Source organism: Engraulis encrasicolus, chromosome 3 (assembly GCF_034702125.1).
Source record: "Engraulis encrasicolus isolate BLACKSEA-1 chromosome 3, IST_EnEncr_1.0, whole genome shotgun sequence".
Taxonomy (NCBI): Eukaryota; Metazoa; Chordata; class Actinopteri; order Clupeiformes; family Engraulidae; genus Engraulis; species Engraulis encrasicolus.
The window spans coordinates 9905122-9922398 of NC_085859.1; the positions used below are offsets into that span (position 1 = coordinate 9905122).

General features: G+C 44.7%; 1 protein-coding gene across 1 annotated transcript in view; it reads right to left on the minus strand.

Moving 5' to 3' along the window:
- Positions 1-17277, minus strand: part of LOC134446531 (tripartite motif-containing protein 16-like) — a 29001-nt gene that overhangs the window by 2220 nt on the left and 9504 nt on the right. Inside the window, exons 5-8 of the mRNA XM_063195894.1 lie at positions 4879-4914; positions 3354-3413; positions 2317-2373; positions 1459-1722 (exon numbers count right to left, since the gene is read on the minus strand). Coding sequence (XP_063051964.1) covers positions 1459-1722; positions 2317-2373; positions 3354-3413; positions 4879-4914 — 417 coding nt within the window. The remainder of the gene's footprint in view (positions 1-1458; positions 1723-2316; positions 2374-3353; positions 3414-4878; positions 4915-17277) is intronic.

Below are 17277 nucleotides of genomic sequence, written 5' to 3' on the forward strand. Positions count from 1 at the left end.
CACCAAGTGCATCAGTAAAGAAACAAGAGTATCCACAACCCATACAGTACATCTCTCTTACTGTGATCTATTTGACAGTAACACACAGAGTTTGGACCAACATAAAGGTCTTCATCAGGTGCACTCCACACTTTAATTACAAACACAAAAGTAAAACAGTATCACACCATAACCAGATGAATATATATACGATGCATCTACTATCATCACTGTGTGATTCAACCATATGAGTCTTAATCAAATCAGTCACAGCTGTTCAAAGTTGATGAGTAAACATTTTATTGCATACATGTACAGAAGTCTACAAGTCTTCACCAAGTGCATCAATACAGGTCAGAAGAGTATAAAAGAATATATCCACAACTCATACAGAACGTCTCTCTTACTGTGACCTCGAATACAAGCAGTCTGATTACAACCATGTGACCCCCATATGAGAGAGTCTTAATCAAATCATTGTTCAAGGTTAATGTATACATATTTGGTTTCATACATGTAAACACATTTGGTCTTTGACCAAGTGCAAAAAACATGTCAGAAAAGAAAACAAGAGTATCCACAACCCATACAGTACATCTCTCTTACTGTGATCTATTTGACAGTAACACACAGAGTTTGGACCTACTGTACATAAAGGTCTTCATCAGGTGCACTCCACACTTTAATTACAAACACAAAAGTAAAATAGTATCACACCATCCCCACATCATCTAGACTATCATCAGTGTGTGATTCAACTGAATGTAGTTCAATATGATCAGTGGTGTAAAATCAAACTCAAGTTCTATTTGATATGGAACATGCCTGTTTTCAAGAACATTTGTACAAGAAAGAATTACGTTAAACAATATGCAAACAAAATCTCAAATATAGGACCATTTACAAATGTAATACAAGGTAAAACATGTCTAGTGTGCACACCCATGCGTGTGTGTGTGTGTGTGTGTGTGTGTGTGTGTGTGTGTGTGTGTGTGTGTGTGTGTGTGTGTGTCTGTAGTTGGTCTAAACAGGGAGTTTAGTCTCTTAATTATTATTATGTCAGATGTGTGTGTGTGTGTGTGTGTGTGTGTGTGTGTGTGTGTGTGTGTGTGTGTGTGTGTGTGTGTGTGTGTGTGTGTGTGTGTGTGTGTGTGTGTGTGTGTGTGTTGCTTATGTCTTGTGCCCGTAGGAGCAGCATTTATTTGTCGGGGAGGGAGCCTGACAACAGCTTCACTGATGATCCATAATTATATAACCCAAACCCAGGGTAGAGAGTGTGTGTGAATGTGGTGTGGACTCTGTGCAGGAGGGTCATTGTGTCTCCCCTGATGCTGTAGAAGGCCAGAGTTCCTGCCCTGTGATCCACATACACTCCTATTCTGGAGCTGGCCACTAGAGGGAGATCAGTCTCTTCATTGCTGTTGTGTCTGAAAGAGGATCTGGAGCTGTTTAGCACAAGCCTCCAGGACTGATCATTACCTCCAAACATAGACCCATAATCCCTTCCTTTCCTGCTGATACTTTTAGATGACACTGCTATACCAACATACACACTCCATTCAACCTCCCAGTAGCAGCGTGCAGACACACCCTCCCTACACAGCACCTGCTGCGACCTATCAAATCTGTCTGGATGATCAGGATATGACTGGGCCCCAGGTCTCAGCTCCACCCTCCTGTTCCCCTCAGACAGATGGAGGAGTCTGTGTGCTGTGTTTGGATCCAGAGTGAAGTGACAGGAATCTGATGGAGGAAAAGACAGGACGTAAAGAGGTGAGGTCCTAATGCTTGTTCTGTGTGTGTGTGTGTGTGTGTGTGTGTGTGTGTGTGTGTGTGTGTGTGTGTGTGTGTGTGTGTGTGTGTGTGTGTGTGTGTGTGTGTGTGTGTGCAATACACTATGTGTGTGTGTGTGTTGTGAAATGTGCAATGTGTGTGTGTGGGCAAGTGTACTGTGTGTGTGTGTGTGTGTGTGTGTGTGTGTGTGTGTGTGTGTGTGTGTGTGTGTGTGTGTGTGTGTGTGTGTGTGTGTGTGTGTGTGTGTGTGTGTGTGTGTGTTGACAAGTTTACCGTGTGTGTGTGTGTGTGTTGGCAAGTGTACAATGTGTGTATGTGTGTGTGTTGGCAAGTGTACAATGTGTGTGTGTGTGTGTGTGTATGTGTTTGTGTTGGCAAGTGTACAATGTGTGTGTGTGTGTGCATTGACAAGTTTACAATGTGTGTGTGTGTGTGTGTGTGTGTGTGTGTGTGTGTGTGTGTGTGTGTGTGTGTGTGTGTGTGTGTGTGTGTGTGTGTGTGTGTGTGTGTGTGTGTGTGTGTGTGTGTGTGTGTCCAACTCACATTTTAAGAAGTCCTCTCTGGTCACTGGTTCAGCAACAAGAGCCTGGCCATCAGACACTGAAACAGAAAACATCACATTGATCTAAATACGTGCATGAACAATATGCTCCAGAGGCAGAGATCATATGATAAAGTGACACTTTGAGTTTCCAGCTTAAGACAGCTTACAGTGAGTGTGTTTATATGTAGTTCAGTATCCTGAATATGAGGCCTATCCCGGTTATGACCATATTCGGAATAAGGTGTTTATATGAGCTCAGAGCGTTATATCCAGGTCTACATTCTTGGTCGTTATGGAATTCTCTTCAAATGCATGTAGCCTGGATACCAGCAACAGCGTTCTATGGGAAGCCCCTGCTTTCAGGATAAGGTGAGCACATGCGTCAGTATCCCGACTTCTGTCAGAACACTCCACCTAGCATATTCCAATTTGTCAGTATCCCGAACAAGGGCTTATTCGGGATACTGAAGTCAGGAAAAGGTATTTATATGCTCTAACGTAAATTCAGGATACTTAATATACCGATCATGTTTGGGATACTGAACTGCATGTAAACGAACTCAATGATAAAATGTTTTCCAGCTTTGTAAACCTTACAGGGCAGTACTACCTGTGACATAGACAAGTTAAGATGGGGGTGCACTCTGTAGGTCCCTTTGTAGATTGTGGAGTAGTTGTTAGGGCAGCTTTGTGCTGCAATAATTCACCTGAAAATATCAGACATGTGCTTCCCAATATCATACCTGTATGTGCTACCTTGTTAGCCACTAGAGAGGTCAGTAGTTCCCTTTGCTGTGGAATAGTTCACCTATAGGAAGCAGGGCTGCCCATCTAACCCCCTGATACCACTAGTTGGCCCATACAGTAGCTATGACTGCTGTCTGAGTTCACTGAGTTACCACACAGCTGCACCTCCAGTCTCCTCCATCCCTCACCCTACACACACACACTCCTCTGCAGTCAGACTCCTCAACACCACCTAACCCCCACCCCCACCACCCCCATTGCACAATATACTGATACAGTAATGACTTACTAAGTGGTGGCAGGCCCTCCTTGCTGCTTGTTCTTCTGACTGGGAGTTCAGGATCAGTATCTGCAGACCAACACAGAGACACACAATCACCCACATGCATCTCACATCCAATGGCGTAGGAGGGCTGGTGTATCAATGGGTACAAATGTTGACACATGGATACCTGCTGTATTGGACTGTTCTGGACCATATTGGACAACCCAACATATAAGATTAAAGATTAAAATGTATGTTGTTCTGCTGTTGTTGGAGAGGTTGAGGATTTTGTTTTTCACATCCAAATACAACACATTTCACAGCATCATTCATTTCCATGAACACATCTCACAAAAGGCCACAGAGTTGCTCTTCAACACAGAGCTCCTGTTCCTCTCTTCCTCACTCAACCTGCACTAGGCACCACTACCACTTGGACAGATTATTCTTAAATGGCTTGTTGACGACCGCATCCAAAACCTGCAGCTATTTCATTAAATCACATGTCAAATTATTATTCAAAGGCATTTTGTCTGGAGCCTGAATATAATCACAAACAATATATCAATATTACATCACAATAGTTGATAGCATGGCTTTCGGAACTGCAGTTCTTTTAAACAATAATTTGGCAAAGCTGCCATATCCTGGATGTTCTCAGTGGGCAGGCATAACCAGTGTCTATGTGCTATTCTATATGCTATTCTGCAGTGTCTTTGTATGTTATTGGTTGAAATAATAATCAAATCAGACCAGGGCACAACCAGCATCTATAGAATTTCTACTGGTCAGTAACCAGCATAGAAGATGCCTTTTGTGTGTTACTGGTAAATCAGCATAGATAATGCCTTTGTGTCAGCATAGAAAATGCCTTTGTGTGTTACCGGTCAATAATCAGCATAGCAAATGCCTTTGTGTGTTACCGGTCGAACTTATAATTAGTAGGACCACTCGTCCCTCTGACTCAACATCATGGGTAAACGGTTAGGCGCCAAAAGGTTGCCCGTTCAACTCCCAACCTGCCAGTGCCCTCCCCCATCCACCTCCATGACTGAGCTACCCAGGTACCGTCCTGCTGCACTGCTCCCTTGGGGCGCCATTGGGGGCTGCCCCCGTGCACGGGTGAGGCATAAATGCAGCTTCGTTATGTGCAGTGTCCAGTGTGCACTTGTGTGCTGTGCAGTGCTGTGTCACATGACAATGGGAGTTGGAGTTTCCCAGGTGGGCTTTCACTTCAAAAGACAGAGCTAGTTTGCCATCACTTTACACCCACAATAACTAAAACTCTTGCAAACAAAAACACACACACACACACACACACACACACACACACACACACACACACACACACACACACACACACACACACACACACTTGTCTAGTGATGCAAACACATGAACACAGACATCCTGTCCAATATCTGTCTGTGTGTGTGTGCGTACGTCCGTGCTCGTGTGGTGTGTGTGTGTATGTGTGTGCGCTTGTGCATGTGTGTGTGTGTGTGTGTGCGCGCGTGCGTGTGCGTATATGTGTGTCTTGAAAACTCACGCTGTATGCTCTCGATGATCTGAATGTTCTTCACAGCTTCAAGATAAAAAGAGCAAAACAATAAACTGAGTCATGTTTCACTTTAAAAAGCCAATTGAAGATATCGGTTATGATTCTTATGTTTCTCCAACCTGCAGCAGATATTTTGACTACTTCCTGCTTGAAGACTGACTCTAATTTCTCCTCCAGCTGCATCTTCAGTGCAGACACAGATTTCTTCAGGGGCTCCAAGGAGAATTTTTGGCTGAAGGTCACGTTGGTTGAAATTGTGCTGTAAGGCCTCCCATTGATGGGCACGATATTCTACACAGAGAAACACACACGCGCACGCGCACAGGCGCGCACACACACACACACACACACACACACACACACACACACACACACACACACACACACACACACACACACACACACACACACACACACACACACACACACACACACACAGGGTGAGGGAGAGCTACTGGCATGAGGGCTTCAAAATGCAATTGACAGGGCTGCATTGCCACTGTGTTTAGCTATGTTTTGAACGCTCTATAAAGTAAAGGAATTCTACCTTGAGGAAGTGGATGGGATCCTGTGTCAGTGAAAGCTGTTTCATCTCAGCATCTGTGTTCTTCAGCTCAGCAATCTCCTGCTCCAGTCGTTTCAGGAGTCCTTCAGCACGACTCACCTCAGCCTTCTCCTGAGCTCTGATCAGCTTTGTCACCTCAGACCGCCTTCTCTCAATGGAGCAGATCATCTCAGTAAACATCCTCTCACTGTCCTCCACTGCTGTCTGTGTACCAGACTGATAGAACACATGCACGCACGCACGCACGCACACACGCACGTGCGCGCACACACACACACACACACACACACACACACACACACACACACACACACACACACACACACACACACACACACACACACACACACACACACACACACAGCCGTGCTTATCACAGCCCATCACAACTACTATCTCATACCAGGGGTGAAAAAACATTAGATCACTGCTATAGTAACATCAGAAATGCCTTTGTAGCTGAGCCAAAACCTCACTTTGGAAAGTCTGATCACATGGCAATTAGGCTCAAACCTGTATATGCAAAAAGACTCAAAACACATCCAGTCAGTGTCAAGATGGTCAACACCTGGACAGAAGAGGCACAGGATACCCTGCAAGGATGCCTAGAGACCACTGACTGGAGTGTTTTTAAAGAGGCCACTGAGGACATCCATGAGTATACAGAAACTGTGAGTGACTACATCAGCTGGTGCATGTCCACATGTGCTCCCCCTAGGGCTGTGCGTGTGTTTCCCAACCAAAAACCGTGGTTCAATGGGGATGTGAAACATAAGATCAGGTAGCGGCAGGAGGCCTTCAAGACGGGAGATCAGGTGGAATACAAGAAAGCACGTTATGAGCTGCAAAAGTCCATCAGAGCAGCAAAAAGGACTCATTCCCAAAAACTGGAAAGCCACTATATTAGCCAGAACACACGCAGGATGTGGCAGGGAATTCAGTCAGTGACAAATTATAGGAGAACAACAACATCTACAGACTCCAGAGACACTACCCTTCCAGATAGGCTTAACACCTTCTATGCCAGGTTTGACAGACTGAACACAGACAACCCTATAAAAGCCCCCTGCGACTCCACCCTCACAGCCCACCAGGTGACTCACACACAAGTCCTTAAAGTCCTGAAGCAAGTAAATCCCCACAAAGCCACCGGACCGGATGGGGTTCCCCCCAGAGTGCTGAAGGCCTGCAGTGAACAACTGGCTGGTGTGTATACAGACATTTTTAATTCATCTTTATCTCAAGCAGTTGTCCCACATATTTTAAAAAAATCAACTATTATACCAGTTCCAAAAAGACCAGACACAAAAACTCTTAATGACTTCAGGCCTGTGGCACTTCAGTCGCCATGAAGTGCCTTGAAAAACTGGTCTTAGCCCATATAAATTATACAGTCCAGGACACTACTGACCCCTTTCAGTTTGCCTACCGTCCCAACCGATCAGTGAATGATGCAGTAGCAATAGCTTTACACCACACACTGGAGCACCTGGAGAGTAGCGGAGCGTATGTCCGAATGCTTTTCCTGGACTACAGTTCTGCCTTCAATACCATCCACCCAGGCAGGCTGATTGAGAAACTGACAGTCCTTGGCCTCCCAACTCCCACCTGTAACTGGATACTGGACTTTCTTATAGAGAGACCACAGGTGGTGAGAATGGGGGGGCGAGTGTCCTCTGAGCTCACAGTCAGTACGGGATCTCCACAAGGATGCTGCCTCAGTCCTAAACTCTTCACACTGTATACCCATGACCTTCTCTCAAGCCATGACAACACCACCATCATCAAATATGCTGATGACACTACCATCCTGGGGCTCATTAAAGAAGGGGACGAGTCAGGATACAGGTCTGTTGTGAACTACATCATTGACTATGGGGAGACAAACAACCTCATCCTCAACACAGACAAGACGAGGGAAATTGTAGTGGACTTTAGAAAACATCCTCCTCCCCTACAGCCTCTGCACATTAAAGGGACAGAGGTGGTGAGGGCTGAAAGTCATAAATTCCTAGGCATGCAAGTAACATCAAACCTGAGCTGGAGTCTGAATACCACATCCATCGTGAAAAAAGCCCAGCAAAGGCTGTACTTTATTAGGATGCTTAGGAAGGCTGGACTGAACTACCGCCCTCTTACCCAGGCCTACAGAGGACTTGTAGAGAGCATCCTCACAACAGGCATCACTGTCTGGTATGGCAACATCACTCAGGCTGAAAGGAAGTCTTTGCAACGAATAATCAAGACTGCAGAGAGGATTATAGGCACAGCACTTCCCTCCATGGACTCTATATATGTACAGCGCAGTCATAGGAGAGCAGAGAGAATCATTAAAGACCCACTCCATCCAGCTAACTCTCTGCTCAAACACAAGAACTGCACATACAAACTGAGACACAGTAGAGCGGACAGCATTCCTACCAGAAAAGCAAGGTTTTTCAACAGTTTCTTCCCAGGAACAGTGAGACTGATGGCAAAAAAGAACATTTGATCCACCTTTTTTTAATTATTATTATTCATTTGATCTCTTTGATTTTTATCACTTTTTAATGTATTTTGTCTTCCTATTTTTCTATTTAATTCTATTTATTGACTCAGAGGGCCTGCACAAGAGTTCCTATGTGCTTGGACTACTAGTTTATGCACAAATGGCAAATAAAGTACTTTTTGACAGGGGTGTATCCAGCTTTCAAAAAGTGGGGGTGTTCTCAGATGAGATATAGCCCCCAATCCCCCCCGCCCAGCGCGCCAATTTCAATATGCCTAGTAGGTCTTTCAATAGGCCTTCGTATATACCATACTGTATTTGTACAGACACAAATTGCTCTTGCAAGTACATCCATACTGGTTTATATGCATCACAGTATCTTGTATGCATCACAGATATATGATTGAAAAACCCAAACTTTCTGTAACGCAATCAGTATCCATGACTAAAATTCTCTGCTGGGCTTGCCTTGCACCAAGTTTTGCTTTCATTTGGTAAACTCTCTCTCTCACTTACACTCACACACACTGGAAATTAACTTCAACCCAAGAACCAAATATCTGCCCCCAAAATCAACCAGCCCCTCAACAAGTCGACTATTTATCTGTTTCATCCATTCTAACGCCATAGTGAATTTTGTCATACTGTGTTGCTACAAAGCAGATATTTAATACTAGGCCTAGTGTGATGGTTGTTGTAAGTTGTGATATTAAATGAAGGCTATAATATGCACGCAGGGAACACACTTGCAACTTGGCTGAAAAACATAAGCCACCTCAGTGCACCAGTTTGAAAACTATTATTGATAAAAGAGCAGATGCACTGCTACAGTAGGCCTACGTATTCTTAAGGCTTATGGAAATTATACACAGAACACCTGAAAAAATGTCTTATCAATGAACAAAATTGTAGGCAAAAAAAAGATTGCAAGGATACAGCATGACCAGCCCTGGTCAGTTTGCAAGCTCGAGTCTTGCCTGAATAAAGTGACGGTATGTGCGGCGCAGATCAGTGTCACTCCCTCACTAGAACTAGTCTCATGGCTGGGTAGACAGGTGTGGTGTCTCATCTCCACTGCATGTATCCGAGCTCACATCGCAAGTAGGTTATTAAGCGCAAACAGACTCTGAGTCCACTGAGCACAATCCCAAATTCAAACGCGAAAACACATAGCCTACAGATGACATTCCAATATGTAGCATAGCAGCACATTCCACAGCACAGCTTGCAACAACCAAACTGCGTTGCGTTGCCTCGAACACGTTGGCGTAAACATGACAGAACACAGCGTAATGTGCAACTCAGACACTAGCAAGAAATGAAATGAGCAACAACAAAATGAATGAAGGTTGTTTACTTTAAATTTACCACTGTCAGACAACCTCTTTTCATATTCACCAGAAGTTTACGTGAGCTGAAAACTGGCTCTTGCTTGATGTTGAAAAGTAAAATGTAATGCTCGTAGAAAGCCACAACTGTAAACATAAATGTTACATCAGACGGATAGGCTACCGGCTTCTTGCACGGTGCGCGGGCATGATTGAGGAGGGGAAATGATCCTACCTGAGTTCATAGCTTCTATCCATGCTTTTCTTCCAGATTGGCGTCTCATTCGGCGAAAATACAATTTCTATTGCACTTTAAAGACATTAAATTAAAGTTAGGTTGTGTTCTGCCATCACCAATGTCTTGCTTGTTTATTCTGCCGGGAGTTTTGGGGAGCTGTCTTTGCTACCAGTCGCTCGTGAATGATCTCTTGCTGATTAGCAACTTGCAAGCTATGGAATTCTGACCGATTGTATCTTTTTCCCCCCTATGCTGGAAATGCTGCCCTCATGACAGGCAGTTAACTTTTGCTGATCTAAAACAGTCCGTCATTTAATCATTTTCAGTGACACTTCATTGAGGGCGTCTGCGCATAGGCCTACTTCGGTCTGCAGCATGAAAAGCTGTGCCCGCGCGCTCGGTCAGCACCGCCGCCAGCACGCTCTGCAGGCTGCTCAAACAGCTGTAGCCTAATATTGACACAACTGTTGCGCTGTAATAGGCTACAGTGAAGCAGAGTGATACAACGAAAGCAAACATTTTCAATGTCCCTACTTTGACAGGCGAACGTGTGATAGGCCCATTTTATTTCAAATTGTTATTTACTTTAGTGATGTTTAGTGGGCAAAAGTGAGGGGGATGAAATGGCCTTCCAGTGAAAGTGGGGGGGATGCAACGTACGTATCCCCCCGTCGGATACGCCCCTGCTTTTTGAACTTTGATCTCATTGCATAACCATAAATCTGCTGCAGATGCTCTTCTCTTCAGTTCTCACCTTGAGGGTCTCCACAGCCTTCCTCAGCTCCTGCAGCTCCTTCTCCTTCAATTGGATTATCTGCTGGCATCTCCTCTGGCTCTGCCCCAACCCATCCTGGAACACCACAAATGAAACCATATTGATTTTTAATCCTAAGCCAGGTATTCCACATAGGGGTATCACTGAGTTAGATTAAATTCTGTAAATTAAAATAAAGTCTGTTATAACTATTAAACAAATATTTAAAATAATAAGCCCTCAGTTCGGCTGTGACGTGTTGAAAATGTGAAGAAACAACAGGTTGTAGTTCTAATGTTAAATGACTTGAGCAAAAGTGCTCAGAGCCTGTAAGTGGCAGAAATTTCTGACAAGTCGTTGCGGCTACATCCTGAAGTTGGCCTGTCAATGTTTTACAGAATGTAGACATTGGACCTTCTGTCATAATAAACTTCATCTTGGTACCTCTTCACTTAAATAAATACATTAAATGGATACATTTAAACTGCAATTAACCTCTTCAATGAGATGGCATAACCTGTGCATAAACTACAGAAATGAATACTAAATACACTACTTGACCAACATGTCTGGGAATAGAGAGGGCAACCATGTTGTGTCTGCCTCAGTGTGATTATTCAATGACAGCAGCACAACCTGTTTTTCCACATTGCTCTAAAAATGTTTACACACACACACTCATCTACGTTTTATGTTTTTTAGCCGGGGTGAGGTGCACTGTAAAACATTGCAGCCAGATACAGGTTAGGTAGACTTAAACAATCTGTCTTTCAATGTCTGATTATGTTGAAACTGTGTGGAAGATGAAAAATGAAATCCCAAACATGCTGTTATTGAAGGTCGGTTTTACCTTTTTATGACTCCACTCTGCTGTAGCCGTGATCGTGTCGTGGCCTTTATGATCGTCCACCATACACAGATAGCAGATGCAACTCTGGTCCGTGCGGCAGAATATCTCGTAAACCTTCTTATGACGGGGGCAAATTCTCTCCTGTAGCTGGCCCGTGGCATCGACCAATGTGTGTTTGCTACCCAAAAGTTCATTGTGAGCTTTCAGATGACTGCCACAGTACGACACGAAACACTCTTGACAGGATTTCACAGCTTTGAGTTTTCTCCCAGTACAGACGTCGCACGGCACATCTCCAGGTCCAGCGTAACAGGGAGCAGGTGCAGCAGCTTGGATGCTGGTCTTCCTGAACATATCCACCATTTCAGCCATCAGACGGTTTTTGTGGAGGACAGGCCTGGAGTCGAAGGTGTGCTTGTAGAGGGGACAGGTGTATTTTCTTTTACAATCCTCCTGATCCCAGCAGTCATTAATGCACCTCATACAGAAATTATGTCCACAGGGAATTGTCACTGGATCCCTCAACAGCTCCAGGCAGACTGGGCAGGTGAATGACTCCTCCTGAGAAGACACTGATGCCATTCTGTAGCTCTCCGTAACACTGGTGCACACTCTGAGAAGCAGCACCACAGTGACAGCTGACTTCCTCATGACTCCCTCATAACACTAAGGAGGAGCCCAGATTGGGATCGGCCAATCAGAATTGTTCTTGTTATCAGTGGGAAAGAAGGTAGAACCAGGTGGGATGGATGAGGGTGTTGTCAATCAGATGACAGTGGCGGTGTTCAAGAATGTTTGCAACACGTTTCCTTAAACAGAAATGTGGTGGGCGTTTTCCTACGCTGAACATTTTGCTGTACTGTGGCCAAACAGAGAATGAGAGGGCAGTCATGTTGCTTGCGTCTGTCTGGCTCAGTGTGTGAATATTCAATGACAGCAGCCCAACCTGTTTTACCGCATTGCTCTAATGTTTTTACATAAACACTCATCCACCTTTCATTTTGACTTGAGGTGAGGTGTTACAACATATCCACTGATAAACATGAAACACAGGGTAAGGTATGGCAAAGTGGATCCAAAGAAATTGTATTTCAGTGTCTGTTATGTTCCAACTGTGTGTTTAAGATGAAAAATGAAATATCAAAACCATGTGTATAGGGCAAACAAGTTGTTCAACCAGGAAATGGTAGCAAAATGTTGCAGCAGTTGAACACGCCCTGCAGGGTAAGTTGTTTTCCCAGTCGTTTCCTTCAGCCTCCAGTCTTGCGCTTCAGGGGCACTCCTACTCCTGTTAACAAAACAAAAAGGTTGCCCTTCAAGCAGAGTATACTGCAGTGCTTCTAAACTTTTTTCTATTTTTATTTTTTTGAAACAAACCCCCTTGACCTCACCCAATGCCCCCTTGATCTCATCATAACCCTGCCAACACCCCCCTTAGTAATAAAAAATAAAATAGACTAATGACCCTGTTTGCAACTGAGAAGCCCCGCCCACTCTCAGATGTCTCCTTCTCAATGCCCCAGAGTGCTTCTTAACCCCCCATGGGGGGCTGTAGAGCCCCTGTTGAGAAACACTATCATAGTGCCTTGATTGCAAATAAAAGACTAACTTCGAAATGTTGCTTCTCCCAGATAAAAGGTTGTCGTATCGAGATGACACAAAAGCCGTCCAGTTCTAAACCACATGGACGGAAGCCAGAGGAAACAACTGCTAGAGCCAATTTCAACATCTAACCTTCCATCCTCACCTTGTGCTGTAGGCCTTATGATGAGACAGCACGCCATTGGCAACAGAAGTTTTATTTAACATCCTGCAATGGCCCAATTCAAAGGTCATTTTCTCATTTGCAATCCGGGTGTTAAATGGGGAAAAGTCTCCCAAAAGTTTCCCCCTGTTGTGCCTCGGCTGACAGCGAGGAAACTGGATTTTTTCCAAGAGGGCGAGGCGTCAACAGCGAAGCATGAGGCCACAATCACAAGGCGAGGATTGAAGGTGAGATAATAAGATGCACCCATGGACTTGCACTCTATTCCAGCATAGATACAGATGACACATTGGAAGGTGAAATAAGCATGTTGGAACACAGGTGTTTGTCCAATAGGATTTCCCTTTATGAACCCAAGGCATAACCCTCTATTTTTGGGGCTTTAATGCTTTATTTGTGACAGGATAGTGACACGGGGACAGGAAACGAGTGGAGAGAGAGAGACGGGGAAGGACTGTCAAATGACCCGGGCCGGAATCGAACCCGGGTCGAGGACGTAGTAACCAAGTGTCCCACCATTAGGCCACAGTATAGGGCCGGGCATGAGCCTTCATGGACAAAAGGTCAACACATACATAAAGCAGTGGATGACCTGTGAGACCCTCCAGATTAATTTTCCAATTTGACTGACGGAAAATGTTCAAAGAAGCAGGAGTTCCCTGTTCCTGGTGGTATGGGATTGAGATGTGAGATGAGTGTGGAGGTGTGAGTTGCCTATGAAGTGTCCGGCTTCAGGATAAATAATGTGAATTTGGATAAATAATGTGAATTTACCGTATGGGATTGAGATGAGTGGAGTGGAGGTGTGAGTTGATTTGTCAAGACAATAAGCCAATTAGAACCCTGCCAATGAAGTGTCCGGCTGCAGCCCATACTACCAGAGAGAGTAGATAAGAGAGAGGTTCTGTCACAGGGAATTTGTTCCGGGAAGGAATTTAATTCCCTGTGACAGTTCCGCTGGCCCATTGTTTCCGAGTTCTACTGTCGCAAGGGGGAGGTGGGGGGGAATCGCCTTTAGGCAGACCTAAGGACTGTTCTATTCATTCTAGGAGCATTATGACATGCCCCTGATCTTAACCTGGTCACGTTAGGTGCCCTTAGAAACCTATTATGTTGGCATATCTCTATACTTAAAGAATCTCTGATACTACAGCCACTGAAGGAACCCAAAAAGGTTCTCTGATGATGAACCCTTTAGAACACCTTGGGGTTATTCCAAGCACCTATAGGTTCATCAAATAATGTTTTGGGGTTCCCCCACAGTGGCAATCAAGGGTTCTTCCAGGAACCTTTAATTTTCACAGTGTGGCATTACACTCAGCTGACTTCTGTTTTATCCAAAGCAACTCATTGATACTACAGGACATTGGATACAGTTCCTGGAACAGTGTGGGGATAGGTGCCATGCACAAGGGCAATTCAGTTTCATTGTGACATCCCCATCACAGCCCCCATTAAAAACCTGCCCATCACATTTTTTGTTCTTTAAAAATGGCCCTTCTGTGATGCCGTATTATTTGACCCCATGACATGGTAGTTAACAAGAAGACGCGTCATGAATCGTTCCAGATGGAGACCAGAAAGATGGCGGTGGACACGCAGGTTGGTGTGTCGCTGGTGTTCAACATGGCACTCTGCTGTACTGCATGCGTTCTCTTCATTTAAATAATACTGTGAGTTTCATGACCTGTTGTCATTTTCATCATCATGATCCCACAATAGCTGAACCATTACATGGGATGAGACTACATGTTACAAATTGGGGCACCTCATATGAGCTGGGGCTACTTGTATGTAACCACATGGTGGTCCTCATATGAGCTGGGGCTACTTGTATGTAACTACATGGTGGTCCTCATATGAGCTGGGGCTACTTGTATGTAACTACATGGTGGTCCTCATGAGCTGGGGCTACTTGTAACCACATGGTCCTCATATGAGCTGGGGCTACTTGTATGTAATCACATGGTCTTCCTCATATGAGCTGGGGATACTTGTATGTAATCACATGGTCCTCATATGAGCTGGGGCTACTTGTATGTAACTACATGGTGGTCCTCATATGAGCTGGGGCTACTTGTATGTAACCTCATGGTCCTCATATGAGCTGGGGCTACTTGTATGTAACCACATGGTCCTCATATGAGCTGGGGCTACTTGTAACTGCATGGTCCTCATATGAGCTGGGGCTACTTGTATGTAACGACCAGGGCCGGATTAATGCATAGGCTAGATATGGCTGCAGCCTAGGGGCCCCCACCTGCCAGAGGGCCCCTAAATGGCCTAAAGTGAAAACGTGCGGAATTGTGACAGAATGTAATATTGAAAAATTTGTTGTATTGAGTACAGTTGGTAGAAAAGATATCCTTAATTCCTAGTTCGTTAATTATGGCACTTCATGAGTATGTACATTTGTTGCGAAATTTGCCTTCTGGGAGGGCCCCACTGCAACCTGTAGCCTAGGCGCCCCAGGTCTTAATCCAGCCCTGGTAACGACACATGTTGGTCCTCATATGAGCTGGGGCTACGTGTATGTAACCACATGGTCCTCATATGAGCTGGGGCTACTTGTATGTAACCACATGGTCCTCATATGAGCTGGGGCTACTTGTATGTAACTACATGGTGGTCCTCATATGAGCTGGGGCTACTTGTATGTAATCACATGGTGGTCCTCATATGAGCTGGGGCTACTTGTATGTAATCACATGGTGGTCCTCATATGAGCTGGGGCTACTTGTAACCACATGGTGGTCCTCATATGAGCTGGGGCTACTTGTTTGTAATCACATGGTCCTCATATGAGCTGAGGCAACTTGTATGTTATCACTTGGTGGTCCTCATATGAGCTGGGGCTACTTGTATGTAACCACATGGTGGTCCTCATATGAGCTGGGGCTACTTGTAACTACATGGTGGTCCTCATATGAGCTGGGGCTACTTGTAACTACATGGTCCTCATATGAGCTGGGGCTACTTGTATGTACAGTGCCCTCCATAATTATTGGCACCCCTGGTTGAGATGTGTTTTTTAGCTTCCAATTATTATTTTTTTTTCTAAATAATATGGGACCTTAATGGAAAAAAAGAGAAAAATCCAACCTTCAATACAAGTGCATTTATTCAGTGGGGAAAAAATCCCACATAAAGAAATAATTATTTGACATCAAATAATGTGTGTCACAATTATTAGCACCCCTGGTGTTAATATTTTGTACAACCCCCTTTTGCCAACAAAACAGCACCTAATCTTCTCCTATAATGTTTCACAAGATGGGAAAAGACAGAAAGAGGGATCTTCAGCCATTCCTCTTTGCAGAATCTCTCTAAATCATCCAGAGACCTGGGTCCTCTCCTCTGTACTCTCCTCTTCAGCTCACCCCACAGGTTCTCAATGGGGTTGAGGTCAGGGGACTGAGATGGCCATGGGAGGAGCTTGATTTTGTGTCTGGTGAACCATTTCTGTGTAGATTTGGCCATATGTTTAGGGTCATTGTCTTGCTGAAAGACCCAGTGACGAACCAGCTTCAGCTTTCGGGCAGAGGGCAACAGATTTTGATTTAAAATGTCCTGGTATTTCAAAGCATTCATGATGCCATGCACCCTAACAAGGTTCCCAGGGCCTTTGGAAGCGAAACAGCCCAACAGCATCACTGACCCACCCCCATACTTCACAGTGGGTATGAGGTGCTTTTCAGCATGCGCATCTTTCGTGGTACGCCAGACCCACTTAGAGTGTTTGTTGCCAAAAAGCTCAATCTTGGTCTCATCTGACCAAAGCACACGGTCCCAGTTGAAGCCCCAATACCGCTTGGCGAACTCCAGACGCTTGCGTTTATGATTGTGAGTGAGGAAAGGTTTTCTCCGTGCATGCCTCCCAAACAGCTTGTTGGCGTGTAGACAGCGCCTGATGGTTCTTTTGGAGACTTTGTGACCCCAGGATGCTACCATTTGTTGTAATTCTGTAACAGTGAGCTTTGGAGATCTTTTGATTTCTCTTACCATCCTCCTCACTGTGCGTGGTGGCAAAATAAACTTGGGTCCTCGTCCAGGCTTGTTTACCACTGTTCCAGTTGTTTTGAACTTCTAAATTTGTCCTCTCACAGTGGATATGGGCAGCTGCAGTTGAGTGGCAATCTTCTTGTAGCCTCTGCCTGACCTGTGAAGGTCGACGCACATCTGCCTCACTTGTATGCTGTGTTCCTTTGTCTTTCCCATGTTTAAGAGTGGATAAGCGAAATGGCCTCGGTGTCACGTCATATTTATACCCCAGGGAAACAGGAAGTGATGAATTACTAATTAAATGTTCCTACATACTCTGGTAAACTTTGTAAACTACTGTAGAAATGACAGAAATGCTTCAATTATATTTATTTCCTGGGAATTGTTAAGGGTGCCA